The following is an 18,282-nucleotide window of genomic DNA, read 5'->3' on the forward strand; positions in this document are numbered from 1 at the left end:
CAGTCAGCAATAAAAATATACATATGTTTGAATTGCCAAAAATATGTATACAGGACTTTATGACCTTTTTTGCACTTTCTGTATTTATATATTTGTTGCAGACTGTACCTTTAGCCTCTCGGGAAAATCTCGTTATAGCTTCCTCAGTCGGAGCGGCGGGAGGAAATTCCTCTGTTATGTTATGGGTACCGCAATTAAAGATCTATATCGTAGATAACGTAGTTGATAGTGCTTTCCAAAACACTTATACCTAGTGATAAATATGGTATACTCTTGGGTCGACTCGTTCGTTTCTCGTCACGTTCCTAGTCCGATTCTGCTTTCGTCAGCCATTCTTCATCCGACAACTTAGTCTGCAGTCATTATTGGTACCGACCAAAGAATACGAAAAAACACGAAAAACATAGATTTAACAGCGAACATGCCGAAAGAAGATTATGACGAGTACAGAACGAAACGAATTAAGATAAAGATGAACAACGAAATTGACCGTAGTTGAGAAAGACCATCGATGATCGTGGCGAATAAAGAATGGCTGACGAAAGAAGAATCGGACAAATTTAGGAACGTGACGAAAAACGAACGTGTCGACCCAAGAGTATACCATAAATATGTACCGACAATTACCTACATTATCAAATGAGAGTAGTAGAGTCGATCCAAGATAAATAACTGTAGGTATATAATTATCAAGTATTCTATGTGAGATTTTTACGATTATACTAGAAACTTTCGCCCGAAGCTTCGCTCCTTAAAATTCTAAAATTGCGGAAAGCTTGATACAAATATGCACACCTCTCCTTTTAGGGAAGTGGGGGAGGGTAAGAGAGACAAAATCACGTCAATTCGTCGCTCCGTTTTGGCGTGAAAGACGGTCAAACAAACAGACAGACACACTATCCCATTTATAATATTATAGTTTGGATGCTCTTTCAAATAGCACTCCTTAGGTAATTTGACTAATTTGTAAGTACTGTCCAAGTCAACGCAAAGCTAGCTTGGATGAAGTGGTATTAAAGAATGTTGATTTTTTGTTTGAATTTATAAACACCACGGCTAATTTGCACTGGACACCTAGTAATACTATACTAACATTATTAAAAATGTAAAAAAAGTATTCAATACAACCATTGTTCGCCATGAGTTGTGGTACTTATAAACATTTTTTTTTCAGCAAAGAGGATCGAGTATTGAATTATTCCACTTACGTCACCTGCCAATTAGGTCAGAAAAAAATTTGTTCCATCTAGGTAGGTCATCTCTGACCTAATTGGATTCCAATGTGGACAAACAAAAAACTGACCTACCTGGAAACCAGTGTTGACAGCATGCTAACCTAACTGGACTCCAGTTATGACAGCAGGCTGACTTGACTGCACTCCAATAATGACAGCATGTTAACCTGACTCTACAGTTGGACTCTGTTATATCTACAAATACAGTTTCGACCATTCCGTCCACCGGAATCACTTAGACTGGTCCACCAGCTTATCCTGGTAAAGTCAGGAATTCATCCGATTCCTAATATATATACATACATAACGTATATACATAGAAAACATCCATGACTCAGGAACAAATATCCGTGTTCATCACACAAATAAATGCCCTTACCGGAATTCGAACCCGGGACCATCGGCAATGTGATTCTCTAACAGAACTGTAATCAGACGTAGCTGGAATAAAGCTCGGAACACACTACGCGGACGTCCGTCGTAAAACGACCGCGACCGCGACCTATCAGTGTGCACGGAACAAAACATCCAGAGAGCCAGATTTCGATCGGACGTCCGTGCGCTCAAGGCCACGTCCGCGTCCGTCGACCGATAGTTTGCACGGTTATGTGTAATGTCATTGTCCAGATTCCCGTCCGCGGTCGATTCACGACGGACGTCCGCGTAGTGTGTTCCTAGCTTAAGAAATATCTGTCCTAACTGGAAACTGACATAAGTGGAATAAAAATTTCTGTCCTAATTGGACCTGACGAAAATGGCATTAAAATATTCCACTTACGTCAGCGGTTTTGATTTTCTGACCTATATGGAATTTCTAAAATTTTGATGTATGAAAAAATAAAATCTGACCTAATTGGCAGGTGACGTAAGTGGAATAATTCCGAGTATTATCCGTCTATACTGGTCTATACGGAGTTACATATGTCTTTGATTTTCAGTAAGTATGACTCAAAGGATCGGTAATGTAATAGAGGAGATGACTTTCTAAAGGTGAATAGCCCTAAATTCTGTCTACTTTTAGTTACTTTCAAATCCTATTAAAATTGAATTTTGAATCATGTTTACGCGACGACTTTTGACATCATGAATTGAAATAAAACTATCAAAAGTAATGCACCCGGTGTTTATTTGGTTAAATAAATAAATATCCAAAGTAAAAAAGCGATGCAATTTATCGTGACATCCTCCCAAATTTGGCGGCTGAGGCTGATGTGGCGGCCGACACCGAGGGCCGCTCCAGGCCCAGCGTGACCACGCGAAGAGACACCGATGACCGTAACGCTGCAAACCATCAACAAATTAACAAAATCACAAATCATTTAGGGCTAGTTCAGACACGGCGGAAACCGCGCGGATACAAACCGCGCGGATCAACCGCGCGGATCTTATTTCAATAGCATGGTACCAGAACGTTCACACTACACCGCGCGGACTATGCATCCGCGCGGTAGCCGCAACTCGACCGCAAGAAAATGAAAACGCGCGTTCGCCGCGCGGTCCAAATTCTATGACGTTGCCTACGCGTGTTCAGTTGCTTCGCGGAATCCGCGCGTGCCGCACGTTACATGACAATGGAGCGCTTTGACACCAAATTATTTGTAGACGAAATTGAAAAAAACCGGCCAAGAGCGTGTCGGGCCACGCTCAGTGTAGGGTTCCGTAGTTTTTCGTATTTTTCTCAAAAACTACTGAACCTATCAAGTTCAAAACAATTTTCCTAGAAAGTCTTTATAAAGTTCTACTTTTGTGATTTTTTTCATATTTTTTAAACATATGGTTCAAAAGTTAGAGGGGGGGGGGACGCACTTTTTTTTCCTTTATCAGCGATTATTTCCGAAAATATTAATATTATCAAAAAACGATCTTAGTAAACCCTTATTCATTTTTAAATACCTATCCAACAATATATCACACGTTGGGGTTGGAATGAAAAAAAATATCAGCCCCCACTTTACATGTAGGGGGGGTACCCTAATAAAACATTTTTTCCATTTTTTATTTTTGCACTTTGTTGGCGTGATTGATATACATATTGGTACCAAATTTCAGCTTTCTAGTGCTTACGGTTACTGAGATTATCCGCGGACGGACGGACGGACGGACGGACGGACGGACGGACGGACAGACAGACATGGCGAAACTATAAGGGTTCCTAGTTGACTACGGAACCCTAAAAAGACCAGCGCTATGGGACATCCAGTGTGCAGATTATTCCAGTAAAATAGTCAAAACCAGAGGTAGGCAGGAGCTGGTAGAGATTTTTGGTGACAAAGAGGATTCGTTGGCGAAAAAAAAATGTTTGGTTAGTTGGTACTTTATTTACCATTTTCTACAGTAGTTACATGTAAATTCTATATTTTTATATCTTGCCATTCTACGCGACCCTCATTTACAAAGTAATGAGCATATCTATCTCTTATGTTCAAAGATGACGGTGTACTTCTTCCTGCGTACGATCTATTAAGATTTCTCATGGGTGCAGAGTATAAAGTGTTTTTATACCGCACACCATCTCTTGTTCTAACAAAATTGTGTATTATTGAACTGAGAGGCTGTCACGTCACATCACCTCGCACCGCACGATAACCGCGCATGTCTGAACACTTTCGTTCGCTCGCGGATTGGATCCGCGCGGATTGGGACCGCGCGGAATCCGCCGTGTCTGAACTAGGCCTTATTCAGCAAATAGGCCACAGGGGCACTTTTACACGTCAATATACAAGTTGAACTGAAATTACAATTGATAATACTAATTCTAAGTTCTAACTAAAGTATTACGCTACTACAATGATTAGAGATGTATAAGGTCTCTAAATGTCGATATTCAACTAAAAACTACACATAATAATATAGAAAAGTACAAATACAAAAAAAGAAGTCTAAAATTACTTTAGAGATGCAAATGACTCTAAATGTCACAACTAAAGATAACATGTATACTTAATCTAATTATCCTTAGAGATGTTGTATAGGGTCTCCAAGAGTCAAAATCGTATGTGTAATCAAAATATTAACTAAAAGAAAAGAAACAAACGAGAACCGAACAAAGTGTTTTAATGAAATATAAATCAGAATGAATGTTACTTATTAACACATAAACAAACTGCTCCTTAATAATCGCTAAATAATTACATACCTCAATGTCTCAAAAAAATAACAATTGAGTAATCACCTGACCCTGGTTATTATTTAATTAACACGGTGACACCAAACTATCTGGCATTCGTACCTTCGTACTTGTATCTTTGTAGGGATAATTTTAAATGTAGTTATCCCGTATTTAATATTAAGTGGTGGCAACTGTTTTGGTTCATAAATTATGTATTTACTCTAGTTATCCTATAAGAAACATGTACCGTTTGTGCCCAAATAAACATTATAACATTCTGCTATAATGACTACACATATTTGTGACGTTTCAAGTAAAAGGTACCACACTGTCGGTTGTCGCTAAGATTGATTTTAAATTGAAGCTTCATGGAAATAACGCCTTATTGACAACTGACAATAAGTACCATTTTCGTTGAAAACGCCACATTTTAATAATTAATAAAGCAACGATTACCTGATATCGGAAGGTCTTCGACTAGCTGCAATCAACAGCAGATTAAAATTATGTAAGTCATGTTAATTACAGTAAAAACGTTATAGCATTAATTAGCACATTGTGAAACGATGTTAAAATAGACGCAAGCAATATATGAGGTTAATGATTAATGTTAACAAAATATGTAGGTTTACGAGGCATCAGGGGTCATACAATATAGGTATATGTAGGATATCTGGAAGAGATTACTTGTTAGCTATAAGACCATAAATATTATATTACCTATAAGTTATAAGCTCTGTTGTGTTGCTTTAAAAAAGTCAGTTGGACCACTTGGACCGTTATTATACAATGTTAACCAATGTAGCGTCAGCAGAGTTGTTATTTGTGTCGCTTTAGTTCAAACTTGGGTAAATCCATTCTGCTTTAAGGTTGAATATATAAAAATATAATATGACCCGAAAGATAATCAACCTTATAGCATAGCAGAACGGATTTACCCAGTTTTGAAGTTAAGCGACACATTTATTACCCCTGTCATTACTCATTACACTCTATAGCTCATTCAAATCGGTCAGTATGGGAAAGACTGAAACTATAAGATATACGAAGATCTGTTCTTGGGAACCATGTCATCGATTTTAATAAAAATTAAAACTGCATTAATACATTTGAAAAAAAAACTGTAGTACTCTGCTGGGGAATTGAACCTTGTTTGAAAAAAAAAATCATTTTTTCTATTTAAATATCGATTGTTAAGACCTACCTTAAGCAGTAAATGTTTCTATGAAACATGATGTCTAAAATGAATAAAATGCATTATTTTAATTTTAACATTATTATTTTTTCAAAACAACCGGGTTCGATTCCCCAGCTGGGTACAGTATTTTTTTTTTCAAATGTATGAGTGCAGATTTTCTTTTTATTAAAATCGATGACATGGTTCCTAAGAACAGATCTTCGTATGTTTTATAGTTTTAGACTTTCCCATACTGACCAAAAGTCAAAGGATCGGCATACCGAGTGATTAATACATTCAGTGATAAAAACCCGACTATCGGATATTGTGATTTGGCTCCCAGACCGGACGACCCCATTAATCGGGATAGTAGCATAACAGCACAATATAACAAAAAATTGTGACCCCGGGCGGATGACTCGTATGGTTAGGCCGCAAAAGCGTGGCCAGAGCGGGCAACAACTTAGTAGCATGAGAAGCAGGCGAAGCAGCATATCAGAGCGTATCAAGCGGTTAGCACAACATACGTTCTCGTGCGCGAGTCCATACACCAGGCGCGACTACAAATATTGACGCGCAAGTTATGCTAGGTTCTAGGTTGTGTGTTAGTCATAGAGGAATAAGTAAGGGAAGAGTTGTAACCATACATCAGTAAATGCAGGTTGGTTCACCCTGTTGTGGCATATTTTTTTTATGAATAATTCTATTGTGCATAATCGATTTAGTCATAATTGGCTTTGTGCATAAACTGCTATGGCATAGTCAAGTTTAGCATAATCTGTTTAGGCTGATTGTGATTTGTCCGAATATTCTTTGTACATAAATTTGGTGCTCCGAATCATTTTTACGCATACATTTTATGTGCATAAACTTAGTGTTCTGATTTAATGTTTTGCCGAATTTATTTTGGTGGGTGGGTTTCACTTTTACCTAGCAGTGCGTTTTTGTTGTGGTCGCAGTTGTAACCTAACCTAACCCACTTTTTCCTAGCGGTAATTTTCTGTTGTGGTCGCAGTTCTAACCAAACCTAACCCACTTTTCCCTAGTGGTGCTTTTCTGTTGTGGTCGCAGTTCTAACCTAACCTAACCCATTTTCCCTAGCGGTGCTTTTCTGTTGAGGTCGCAGTTCTAACCTAACCTAACCCATTTTTCCCTAGCGGTGCGTGTTTGTTGTGGTCGCAGTTCTAACCTAACCTAACCTAACCCACTTTTCCCTAGCGGTGCTTTTCTGTAATAGTCGCAGCTCTAACCTAACCTAACCCACTTTTCTGGAGCAGTGAGTATCTGTAGAGTTCGCAATTCTAACCTAGTGTAACCATTTTTCCCTAAAAGCGCATTTCTGCTTAACGAAAAATGTGCTAAAAATATTTATGCTCATCCAATTTCTTCCTAATGACACTCGGCCTCAATAATAGTAGGCCAATATATTTTCGGACAAAATAATATTCGAAATATCGTGAATTTATACCAAACAATGTTTATGCTACATTAACATTCGGCAAAAATCGATTATGCCAAATATGTTATGACAAAAGCGTCGGACAAATAAAGTTATGCCACATAGAGGGAACCCAATGCGGGTTATTTGTAAGTATAGGCATAGTTAAGTGACATCTAGCGACAATCACGCGTCAAATAGCGTGAATTATCAGTACCTCTGCCAAAAAAATAATATTAGAACAATTTACAACTTATATTACAAGCAGAAGGAATTGGAAACAAAATACTGATTAATACTATTGTAATATCCATACTTACTAATATTATAAATGGGAAAGTGTCTGTTTGTTTGTCTGTCTTTCACGGCAAAACGGAGCGACGAAATTGACGTGATTTTTTAAGTGGAGATAGTTGAAGGGATGGAGAGTGACATAGGCTACTTTTTGTCTCTTTCTAACGCGAGCGAAGCCGCGGGCAAAAGCTAGTTAGCTAATAATTGGTGAGCATTAGACTTTTCGTTCGTTGCGACATCTATTGACAAGTAGCAGTACTGATAATTGACGCTACCTAGTTGACGCGAGATTGTCGCTAGATGTCACTTAACTATGTCCATACAAATAACCCGCATTTACTGATGTATGGTTACAACTCTTCCCATAAATTCCTCTATGGTGTTAGTGGAACTTACAGTAGGCTCATGAACCTTGGTGGCGAGGGTCTTGCGGAACGCGGACAGCCGCTTGGTGGTGTCGCTCGTGACACTCATCCCGCTGCGGTTTGATGAATTCGACGAGGAAAACACGGACTCTGAGGACAACATTCATTTAGTTAAGCTTCTGGTCGGCAGGCAACTGTTTCACCATGATACTTCGCCGTTCGTTGCTTGTACCAACAAATAAATAATGAAGTTGAGTACTAATCAACAACTTCTCATCAACCCAGATATAATCACAAATTTGTGGTGAAACAGGTCACAGAATCAATAACATATTAAAACGTTGCTGTATTTCTACTATATCGTGTCTCTGTAGCTCTGCACAGAGCGTAAGGCGCAACAGGAGACTAGATTAAAATGCCTTGGTCACTCAAACAGGAACTCAAATTTATATGGATTTAACTATGGCCCAAACACAGGATAAAACGCAACTATTACCGTCTTCCTCAGCAGGCATTCCAATATGCGCATCTGCATGCAACCTGGAACAAATAAAATGTATAATTTTAATGACATTCTTCTTATCTTTTATGTTTCATGAAACGAACACGTCATGTTTAGATAGTAAGATTCAGTGTGGTATCCTCAAAGCATATAATAGAGCGGACAAGTTGAGCATACAGCTGTCGTTGTATGCGTGCGTGATGACACGATTCGGACAGGGAAATGATGCCCGTGTTTTACGCAATAGGAGCGTCCATCTACAAGTGAGTGTGGTGTTCAAGAAATTGCGACAGGCGTATTCAATACCAATCGCTCGGCATGTCCGATATCTTTCCTTATACTATATCTGTGGTATGGTGGTACTGTTCGACGAGGTGTGCGAGGCGCCGCGTCACGTGGCGCCGCAGGTCCACCGTGGCGACGATTGCTGTCGAGTGCTAATAGACGGCCACCGCGCCGGCACACGTTTGCGAGTAGCAGAGGGCTAGCTGTACAGGTCGATTCACGAAAGCTGGCACGAATGAAATGAACGAAACTTTGATTGTGTGAGTTCAAGAGCCACCATTTTATTGGTTAATCTGTCACACACATGCATATTTTCATTCAAACATTCGTTCCATTCGTGCCAGCTCTTGTGAATTGACCTGTACAGTAAGGTTCCGTGACACGAGGTGCCTCAGGCGCCACCGGTGGCGCTGCAGGTCTGCGGAGGCGACCAGCGCGGCGAAGTGCGAGTACACGGCCGCTGCTATCGTACACGTCTCCGTGTAGTAGAGGGCAGTAAGATCCAGTGTGGTACCGTTCCACGAGGTGCTTCAGGCGCCGCTGGTGGCGCGTCACGAGGCGCTGCAGGTCCGCGGCGGCCACGAGCGCGGCGAAGTGCGAGTACACGGCCGCCGTGTCCGCGCACGACTGCGCCAACGCCTCCAGCGCGCCGCTCGCCGCCTCCGAGTAGTCGCGGATCCAGAGGGCTAGCTGTACAGAATACCAACCCTCTTTAACTTTCAATGCTATATCTTGTGTGTGCCTTCGTAGACTGAACACTTATGATACGTAGGCGCACGTAATATGTATCATGTGTTTGAATATATCATCAACCCATACCTTGGGTGCCAAAATTCTAAATCAATCCTATATATTATTTAAAATATTGGCACCTTATTGATTAAAAATCAAATAAATGAGGCAATAACGGGTCATATTTACTTACCTATTGATATTGGTATGGTCGACGGTACATTGAATCATGATAAAGTACTAACAACTACCTTTCTTTGATATTTTCTTGTAAAGGGAATACAATCTTGTTTAGATTAGAATCTGTTATTTATAAGGAATCGTTCTAATAATAAAACCAACCTGGAATATGCGCCAGTCGTCGATATTATCAAAGATCTTCTTCGCACGTTTAGCGTTATTCTTGACTACTTCCAGCGCGTTCTGTAGACGGCCCTCGTGCTTCGCGATTCTATCCTTCAAGTTGTCCAATTCATTCTCACAGTCGGCCCTAATGAAGAGAATTATTTTAATAATTTAAAATCGTAAATGAGTAGCCTGCTGAGGCTCTATATTTTGAATAATCTCCATTGGTCTATTATATGAAACAGTATACATAAATCCGAAGCTCACTGTACAAAGAAAACATACTGATTAGAAGTTTTAAGCACCTAGCTATGACTGTCATATCATATTCATGGCGTTCCAAAATTAAAGCGTAACTGGTCTTCTGGTACATCAGGCGTCCATAGATTACAGTGGTCACTTTCCATCAGGCGGACCGTACATCTGTTAGCCAACGACGTGGTATTAAAAAAAACGTACGTATACTCCACTTTAGAAGCAGTGAATTTATTCTTAGCGTCTACGATACATGATTGCCTCTGCTCTAGCTCCTAGCAGTGCTAGCGAACTCGTTGTACCTACAAGTCTTTGAACTAGCCACGTACGTTGTACTACACTATCCAGGGGGGTTACCATGACGTACTAAAGACGTTCAGTTTAGGTTGAGAGAAAGGGACACAGCTATAGCAGTTACATAGCTCCGTCCCTCTCTCTCAACCTAAACTGAACGGCTTTAGTACGTCATGGTAACCCCCAGGTGTGAGACATGATTGACATGACTACTCACTGCCGCTGTTCCAGCTGCTTGCACTTGTCATGCAGCGCGGTGGCGCGAGCGCTCGCGTCCTGCACGCGCGCCTCCATGGAAGCGATCGCGTTGTACAGGTCTTTGAGCTCGTCGCGTATTTCATAGTACTTCTTCATGAGCTCCTCTAGCTCCTGGATTTCGGGTGCTGTGGAACAGATATTGTATCAGGCAAAAAGCACAAAAGAATCGACCATATCCATATTAATCTAATATTATAAATGGGAAAGTGTGTCTGTTTGTTTGTCCGTCTTTCACAGCAATACGGAGCGACAAATTGACGTGAGTGGAGACATTTGAAGAGATAAAGAGTGACATAGGCTGCTTATTGTCTCTTTCTAACCCCCACTTTCCAAAAATGGGGTGGAATTTTGTATGGAGCATTCCTCAATTTTCGAATTTAACGCGGGCAAAAGCTGGTGTCAAATATTTTTATTTAGTGGTAAAGTGTGTCGAGAAGTTCATATGGAATGGAGCTCAGCGCGGCCTTCAGCACACAGGTTTCGCCACTGTGGCTAGTGCGGGTACTGACTGTCCTGCGCGAGCGGCGAGATGTGGTGCAGGAAGTGCGTGTGCGCGGCGTGCACGACGCGCAGCGTGGCCTCCAGCGCGGAGATGTCTCGCTCCTGTACAGGTGTCGCCACTGTGGCTAGTGCGGGTACTGACTGTCCTGCGCGAGCGGCGAGATGTGGTGCAGGAAGTGCGTGTGCGCGGCGTGCACGACGCGCAGCGTGGCCTCCAGCGCGGAGATGTATCGCTCCTGTACAGGTGTCGCCACTGTGGCTAGTGCGGGTACTGACTGTCCTGCGCGAGCGGCGAGATGTGGTGCAGGAAGTGCGTGTGCGCGGCGTGCACGACGCGCAGCGTGGCCTCCAGCGCGGAGATGTATCGCTCCTGTACAGGTGTCGCCACTGTGGCTAGTGCGGGTACTGACTGTCCTGCGCGAGCGGCGAGATGTGGTGCAGGAAGTGCGTGTGCGCGGCGTGCACGACGCGCAGCGTGGCCTCCAGCGCGGAGATGTATCGCTCCTGTACAGGTGTCGCCACTGTGGCTAGTGCGGGTACTGACTGTCCTGCGCGAGCGGCGAGATGTGGTGCAGGAAGTGCGTGTGCGCGGCGTGCACGACGCGCAGCGTGGCCTCCAGCGCGGAGATGTCTCGCTCCTGTACAGGTGTCGCCACTGTGGCTAGTGCGGGTACTGACTGTCCGGCGCGAGCGGCGAGATGTGGTGCAGGAAGTGCGTGTGCGCGGCGTGCACGACGCGCAGCGTGGCCTCCAGCGCGGAGATGTATCGCTCCTGTACAGGTGTCGCCACTGTGGCTAGTGCGGGTACTGACTGTCCTGCGCGAGCGGCGAGATGTGGTGCAGGAAGTGCGTGTGCGCGGCGTGCACGACGCGCAGCGTGGCCTCCAGCGCGGAGATGTATCGCTGCTGTACAGGTGTCGCCACTGTGGCTAGTGCGGGTACTGACTGTCCTGCGCGAGCGGCGAGATGTGGTGCAGGAAGTGCGTGTGCGCGGCGTGCACGACGCGCAGCGTGGCCTCCAGCGCGGAGATGTCTCGCTCCTGCCGCCCGATGTCCACGTCTAATGCCGCGCCGCGCTCGCGCAGCTCCGCTCGCTCCGCTGCGAACTGTTCATAACGATGAGTCAAACAAAACATGCTAAGAATATTTACACATTGATTGGTGTTTAGTGCGCGTTTAAGGAGACTGGGTGGCAAATATCGAACATGGAATTGAGAGTTAAGAGCGCTATGACAAAAAAAGGCGATATATTGTAAAATGCACAATATTTATGTTATCCATTTGTCGTTATAATATTTTATCATGATTTTTTGCCAATTTTTTGAAAACTAGCCTTCCTGTCGCTATTTTACCGGCGACGGACGCCTGCGATTTCAGTGCCGCGCCGGAGCTCGAGCAGGTAAGACGTATGTCGCTTTGGTCTCCGAGTTTTCATCGCAAACGTCGAGAATATTTATTGTTGTGTGGGTCGGACGCCTTGTTTCTACACGGGCTATCCTCGCATTGTGTGTGTGTAAACAGCGACCAACGAATTTGATCCTAGATCCGTAAATATTTGCTTTTGTAATACTTTGTTATGTTTGAATGTTAAAGTATTACAACGTTGTGATGATAAAAATGTGAAAATTACAATACGGTCAAGATGATAAGACACCTCAAGATGGTACTCGGGATCTGATGATGGAGCCAGAAGGTGGTCACCAGTACCAGTGAACCATGTAAGTAAACGACTTCGTGTTTAGGCTCGTTGGGTTCGTCTCAACAAGACCTTTGACAAGAGGTGGTACTCAGGGTCTGATGATGGAGCCAGATGGTGGTCACCAGTACCAATGAACCATATAACTAAACCCAGAGATGGGGAAATCGTAATCGATTCCGGATTACACGATTACTTGATTTTACTATGTAATCTGACACTACTGGGTGTCAGATTACTTGTAATGTAATCAAGTGAAACGGTAAATTACCATTACATGTAAAGGAATCACTAATCATCTATACAATCATTACTATTACCAATAACTCGGAATCATAGTCGATTCAAAATAACTGAAATTATTGACTTGATTACTTTCAGATTACGAATATGTAGTACCTCAGATTGCCGACTGTCACTTTGACACAAAAGTCATCATGGGTGTCGTAAAATAGGTTTTAGGGGTGCTGATTCCAAAATTAATGACCAATGTGGAATCTGACATTGCTGACTGTCACTTTGACACAAAAGTCGTCATGGGTGTCGTAAAATAGGTTTAGGGGGTGCTGATTCCAAAATTAATGACCAATGTGGAATCTGACATTGCTGACTGTCACTTTGACACAAAAGTCGTCATGGGTGTCGTAAAATAGGTTTTAGGGGGTGCTGATTCCAAAATTAATGACCAATGTTCAATCTGACATTGCTGACTGTCACTCTGACACAAAAGTCGTCATGGGTGTCGTAAAATAGGTTTTAGGAGGTGCTGATTCCAAAATTAATGACCAATGTTCAATCTGACATTGCTGACTGTCACTCTGACACAAAAGTCGTCATGGGTGTCGTAAAATAGGTTTTAGGGGGTGCTGATTCCAAAATTAATGACCAATTTGGAATCTGACATTGCTGACTGTCACTTTGACACAAAAGTCGTCATGGGTGTCGTAAAATAGGTTTTAGGGGGTGCTGATTCCAAAATTAATGACCAATGTGGAATCTGACATTGCTGACTGTCACTTTGACACAAAAGTCGTCATGGGTGTCGTAAAATAGGTTTTAGGGGGTGCTGATTCCAAAATTAATGACCAATGTTCAATCTGACATTGCTGACTGTCACTCTGACACAAAAGTCGTCATGGGTGTCGTAAAATAGGTTTTAGGGGATGCTGATTCCAAAATTAATGACCAATGTTCAATCTGACATTTCTGACTGTCACTTTGACACAAAAGTCGTCATGGGTGTCGTAAAATAGGTTTTAGGGGTGCTGATTCCAAAATTAGTGACCAATTTGGAATCTGACATTGCTGACTGTCACTTTGACACAAAAGTCGTCATGGGTGTCGTCAAATAGGTATCCGGAGGTGTTTGAAAACTAATGACCAATTTGGAATCTGACACTGTTGACTGTCACTTTGACACAAAAGTGATCATGGGTGTCTTCAAATAGGTTTTCATGGGTACTGATCTCAATATTAATGATCAATTTGGAATCTGACATTGCTGACTGTCACTTTGACATAAAAGTCGTTATGGGTGTCGTCAAATAGGTTTCCAGGGGTACTGTGCAATGTCAGGTTCCAAATCGGTCATAACTTTTTAAATCATTTCATTAATTTTGGAATCAGTACCCCCTAAAAACTATTTGACTACACCCATGATTCCTTTTGTGTCAAAATGACAATTAGCACTGTGAGATTCCAAAATAGTCGTTAATTTTGGAATCAGCACCCCCGGAAACCTTTTTGACGACACCCATGACGACTTTTGTGTCAAAGTGACAGTCAGCAATGTCAAGATTCCAAATCGGTCATTAATTTTCAAATCAGCACCTCCGAAACCTATTTGACGACACCCATGATGACTTTTGTGTCAAAGTGACAGTCAGCAATGTTAGATTCCACATTAGTCATTATTTTTGGAATCAGCACCCCTAAAACCTATTTTACGACACCCATGATGACTTTTGTGTCAAAGTGGCAGTCAGCAATGTTAGATTCCACATTGGTCATTATTTTTGGAATCAGCACCCCTAAAACCAATTTTACGACACCCATGACGACTTTTGTGTCAAAGTGACAGTCAGCAATGTCAGATTCCACATTGTTCATTAATTTTGGAATCAGCACCCCCGCAAACCTATTTGACGACACCCATGACGACTTTTGTGTCAAAGTGACAGTCAGCAATGTCAGATTCCACATTGGTCATTAATTTTGGAATCAGCACCCCCTAAAACCAATTTTACGACACCCATGACGACTTTTGTGTCAAAGTGACAGTCAGCAATGTCAGATTCCACATTGTTCATTAATTTTGGAATCAGCACCCCCTAGAACCTATTTTACGACACCCATGACGACTTTTGTGTCAAAGTGACAGTCAGCAATGTCAGATTCCACATTGTTCATTAATTTTGGAATCAGCACCCCCGCAAACCTATTTGACGACACCCATGACGACTTTTGTGTCAAAGTGACAGTCAGCAATGTCAGATTCCACATTGGTCATTAATTTTGGAATCAGCACCCCTAAAACTAATTTTACGACACCCATGACGACTTTTGTGTCAAAGTGACAGTCAGCAATGTCAGATTCCACATTGTTCATTAATTTTGGAATCAGCACCCCCGCAAACCTATTTGACGACACCCATGACGACTTTTGTGTCAAAGTGACAGTCAGCAATGTCAGATTCCACATTGGTCATTAATTTTGGAATCAGCACCCCCTAAAACCTATTTTACGACACCCATGATGACTTTTGTGTCAAAGTGACAGTCAGCAATGTCAGATTCCAAATCGGTCATTAATTTTTAAATCAGCACACCCGAAAACCTATACTCGTGGTATATGCACTTGAAATGTGAAAGTGAAAATGCTAGAATGACATGTAAACCACGAAGTTGTATAGTCATGTTGTTCATTGGTATTGGTGACCACCATCTGGCTCCATCATCAGACCCTGAGCACCACCTTGAAGTAATTAGAATTGTATTTGTCTTATTTTATCATCATATTAATATATACTTTACTCTAATACTTATCATATAACAAAAGCAAATATTTGGGATGGGATAGTTAGAAAGGTATTTAAAACATGGATTAATGACGAGAAAATACTATACTACTAACTTTTATTTTGAAGAAGGTCACAGACAACTGCTGCCCAGACTCATCCTTGCCCAGTGAAGCAATAAAGATGTCATATCTGTAAATTAAATAAGATGTAATTACTTTGAGGTAATATATATTGATTATTGGCTTGGCCACCTGGAAAGGATGGGAGAGGATCGTGGTGTGAAAAGAGCATATGTGGGACGCCCGGGTGGAAAACGTCCGCGTGGGCGTCCCAGATATCGCTAGTGCGAGGAAGCCCTGAAAGACCTGTCCGCACTTGGTGTACCCAACTGGCGTAAAGTGGCGCAGGATAGGGCAGAGTGGCGATCTCTTGTGTCGGAGGCCAAGATCCTTTTTGGGTCGCTGAGCCAGTGAAGAAGTAAGTAAGTAAGTAATATATATTGAGTTATAATAAATCCATACTAATCCATACTAATATTATAAATGGGAAAGTGTGTGTGTCTGTTTGTTTGTCCGTCTTTCACGGCAAAACGGAGCGTCGAATTGACTTGATTTTTTAAGTGGAGATAGTTGAAGGGATGGAGAATGACATAGGCTACTTTTTGTCTCTTTCTAACGCGAGCGAAGCCGCGGGCAAAAGATATGGCAAAGTATGTATAATATATGTCAGAACCTGTCGTGAATTCGTCTGTCAAATACATTTGCTTACAGGTCTACAACGGGTTACCCCCTAACCTATTCTTGACCTACACCGAGTCCAATAAGTCCGAATACTCACATTTTACCTCAGTTCTAAAGATATAGGGATCACAGGCCATCAAATTCTTATTTAAACTAAAGAGTATATTCCTCTTAATAAAATACAAGCACAAAGTACATGAAATTTCCGAAGTGTCTAAGAAAAACAAAGAGGTAAAGTGCCAACAAAATACTTGCTCGGCACGCAGGTGAAGAGTTATGTTTTATAAGGAGAATCTGTATGTGATAAAACAGATGCCACGTGTCCAAAATAAACTATTATGGGTACCGAGGATAGATAACGTTCCGGGCAACTAGAAAAATGTGCCTAGGTTCCAGAGCTCACCATCGGCCCAGGTGTGGGATGCAGTATGTAAGCGAGGTAAACTACCTTCAGTACTTACAGATAAAAAATTAAAATTTAAAATTTAAAATTTATTTATTTCAAGTAACACAACTCATAATTTACAATAAAATATAAAAAACACACAGACACAACACACATACTAAAAAGTCAAGCAGCTGTGATTGACACACTGATAGGATAACCCTTATCTATAGTTATTCCTCACTGTGTCAACCACAGGTGCATGAAGCCCACAACAAAATGCGACATAAGGGCAAAACCTGTTCGCAATCATTGACATGACGCTGTTGGAGCTGGAGCGCACACGCCGCACCAGAGATGCAGCCCGCAGGCGCATAGTAGCTTTAAAACATGCCACACGCGCCTCCGCGAACATCCCCGATGCGCTGCAGTATCGCGGCAGCCCCATCAGCGCCCTAAATGCATTATTATATTGTACTTGTAGGGCCTTATACGATTTAAGATTGAACTTTCGCCATAGACTGCAGGTATAAATGTTGACTCTACCCCAAACACCATGTACTGACTTTTCTCAACATTATACTTAAGTCCGTGCGAGTGAGCATACTCCTCACATACCTTCAGTAACCTTCTGATGCCACAAACTGACGCACTCAACAGCACCATGTCGTCTGCATAACTCAAATTGTTCACATTAACCCCATCTATATGACAGCCGGCATGCATGGTGCTGAGCGCTACAATAAGGTCATTCATATACAGGTTGAAAAGTGATGGTGAGCTTAATCCCCCCTGTCTCACTCCACACCTCAACCTGTACGGCTCAGACAATGTACCTGCCCATTTCACGTTATTGATCTGGTTTCCATACCAATATCTGAATATACTTATAAGATCAGGCGCTAAGTTAATTCCCTCTAGTTTCTTCCAAAGCAATTCGTAGGAAACCAGATCAAACGCTTTCGATAAATCAAGGTAACAAGCATAGACCGGAGTATTCCTATCAACATAGTACGCGGCAGTATGCTTAAGGCACAGGATAGCGCTTTCAGTTGACAGCCCAGGCCTAAACCCGAACTGGTTGTCATGCAACGAAAGGTTTTTACTCAACTATACATTAAGCACACCGTCCAGTACCTTTGCAATAACAGTAGCAAGAGATATTGGTCTATAGTTCGATTTACTAGTTAGGTCTCCGGTCTTGTTTTTCACTACTGGTATTACAAGGGTTCTTATTAAGTCACTTGGCAGGTACGAATGGGATATACAGAGAGAATAAAACAATGCAAGTACACGTGAAATATGACACCCAGCATAGCGTAGATGTTCCACACTGAGGCCATTAGTAAGGCGGCGGAATTGAAAAAAGTCGTCTAGTTTTGAAGTTGATGTGACTGGAGAGTATACTGTTGACAAGTGATATCGTTGTGATCGGTAGACTTTACTGAGTACGAAATAATGACTTGTCGCATTCTCAGACTGTGGGGGGGTTAACTATGACGTTACAAAGATCCCGGTCCCGGGTTTCAATTTTTTGCCAATTTGTCTAGAACCCCTTATCCAATTTTGAAAAATGAGGTGTCGATTGAAAGCGTATAACATGCTGATTAAGATTTCTTATACGTGAAAAGTATAGTTTTGTTAGTTATTT

The 18,282-nt window shown here is 41.9% G+C and overlaps 1 protein-coding gene across 2 annotated transcripts in view; it reads right to left on the minus strand.

Moving 5' to 3' along the window:
* Positions 1 to 2,343: 2,343 nt before the first annotated feature.
* Positions 2,344 to 18,282, minus strand: part of LOC125241519 (coiled-coil domain-containing protein 39) — a 34,602-nt gene continuing 18,663 nt past the window's right edge. The window contains exons 16-24 of one of the 2 annotated variants that reach the window (XM_048150041.1): positions 15,620 to 15,695; positions 11,737 to 11,896; positions 10,249 to 10,414; positions 9,480 to 9,627; positions 8,920 to 9,095; positions 8,115 to 8,158; positions 7,665 to 7,768; positions 4,801 to 4,825; positions 2,344 to 2,516 (exon numbers count right to left, since the gene is read on the minus strand). In XM_048150041.1, coding sequence (XP_048005998.1) covers positions 2,407 to 2,516; positions 4,801 to 4,825; positions 7,665 to 7,768; positions 8,115 to 8,158; positions 8,920 to 9,095; positions 9,480 to 9,627; positions 10,249 to 10,414; positions 11,737 to 11,896; positions 15,620 to 15,695 — 1,009 coding nt within the window. In that variant the 3' untranslated portion in view covers positions 2,344 to 2,406. Of the gene's footprint in view, positions 2,517 to 4,800; positions 4,826 to 7,649; positions 7,769 to 8,114; positions 8,159 to 8,919; positions 9,096 to 9,479; positions 9,628 to 10,248; positions 10,415 to 11,736; positions 11,897 to 15,619; positions 15,696 to 18,282 lie in introns of both variants that reach the window. The other variant, XM_048150040.1, reaches the window with a different exon arrangement.

This window comes from Leguminivora glycinivorella, chromosome Z (genome assembly GCF_023078275.1).
Source record: "Leguminivora glycinivorella isolate SPB_JAAS2020 chromosome Z, LegGlyc_1.1, whole genome shotgun sequence".
In the NCBI taxonomy this organism is placed as follows: Eukaryota; Metazoa; Arthropoda; class Insecta; order Lepidoptera; family Tortricidae; genus Leguminivora; species Leguminivora glycinivorella.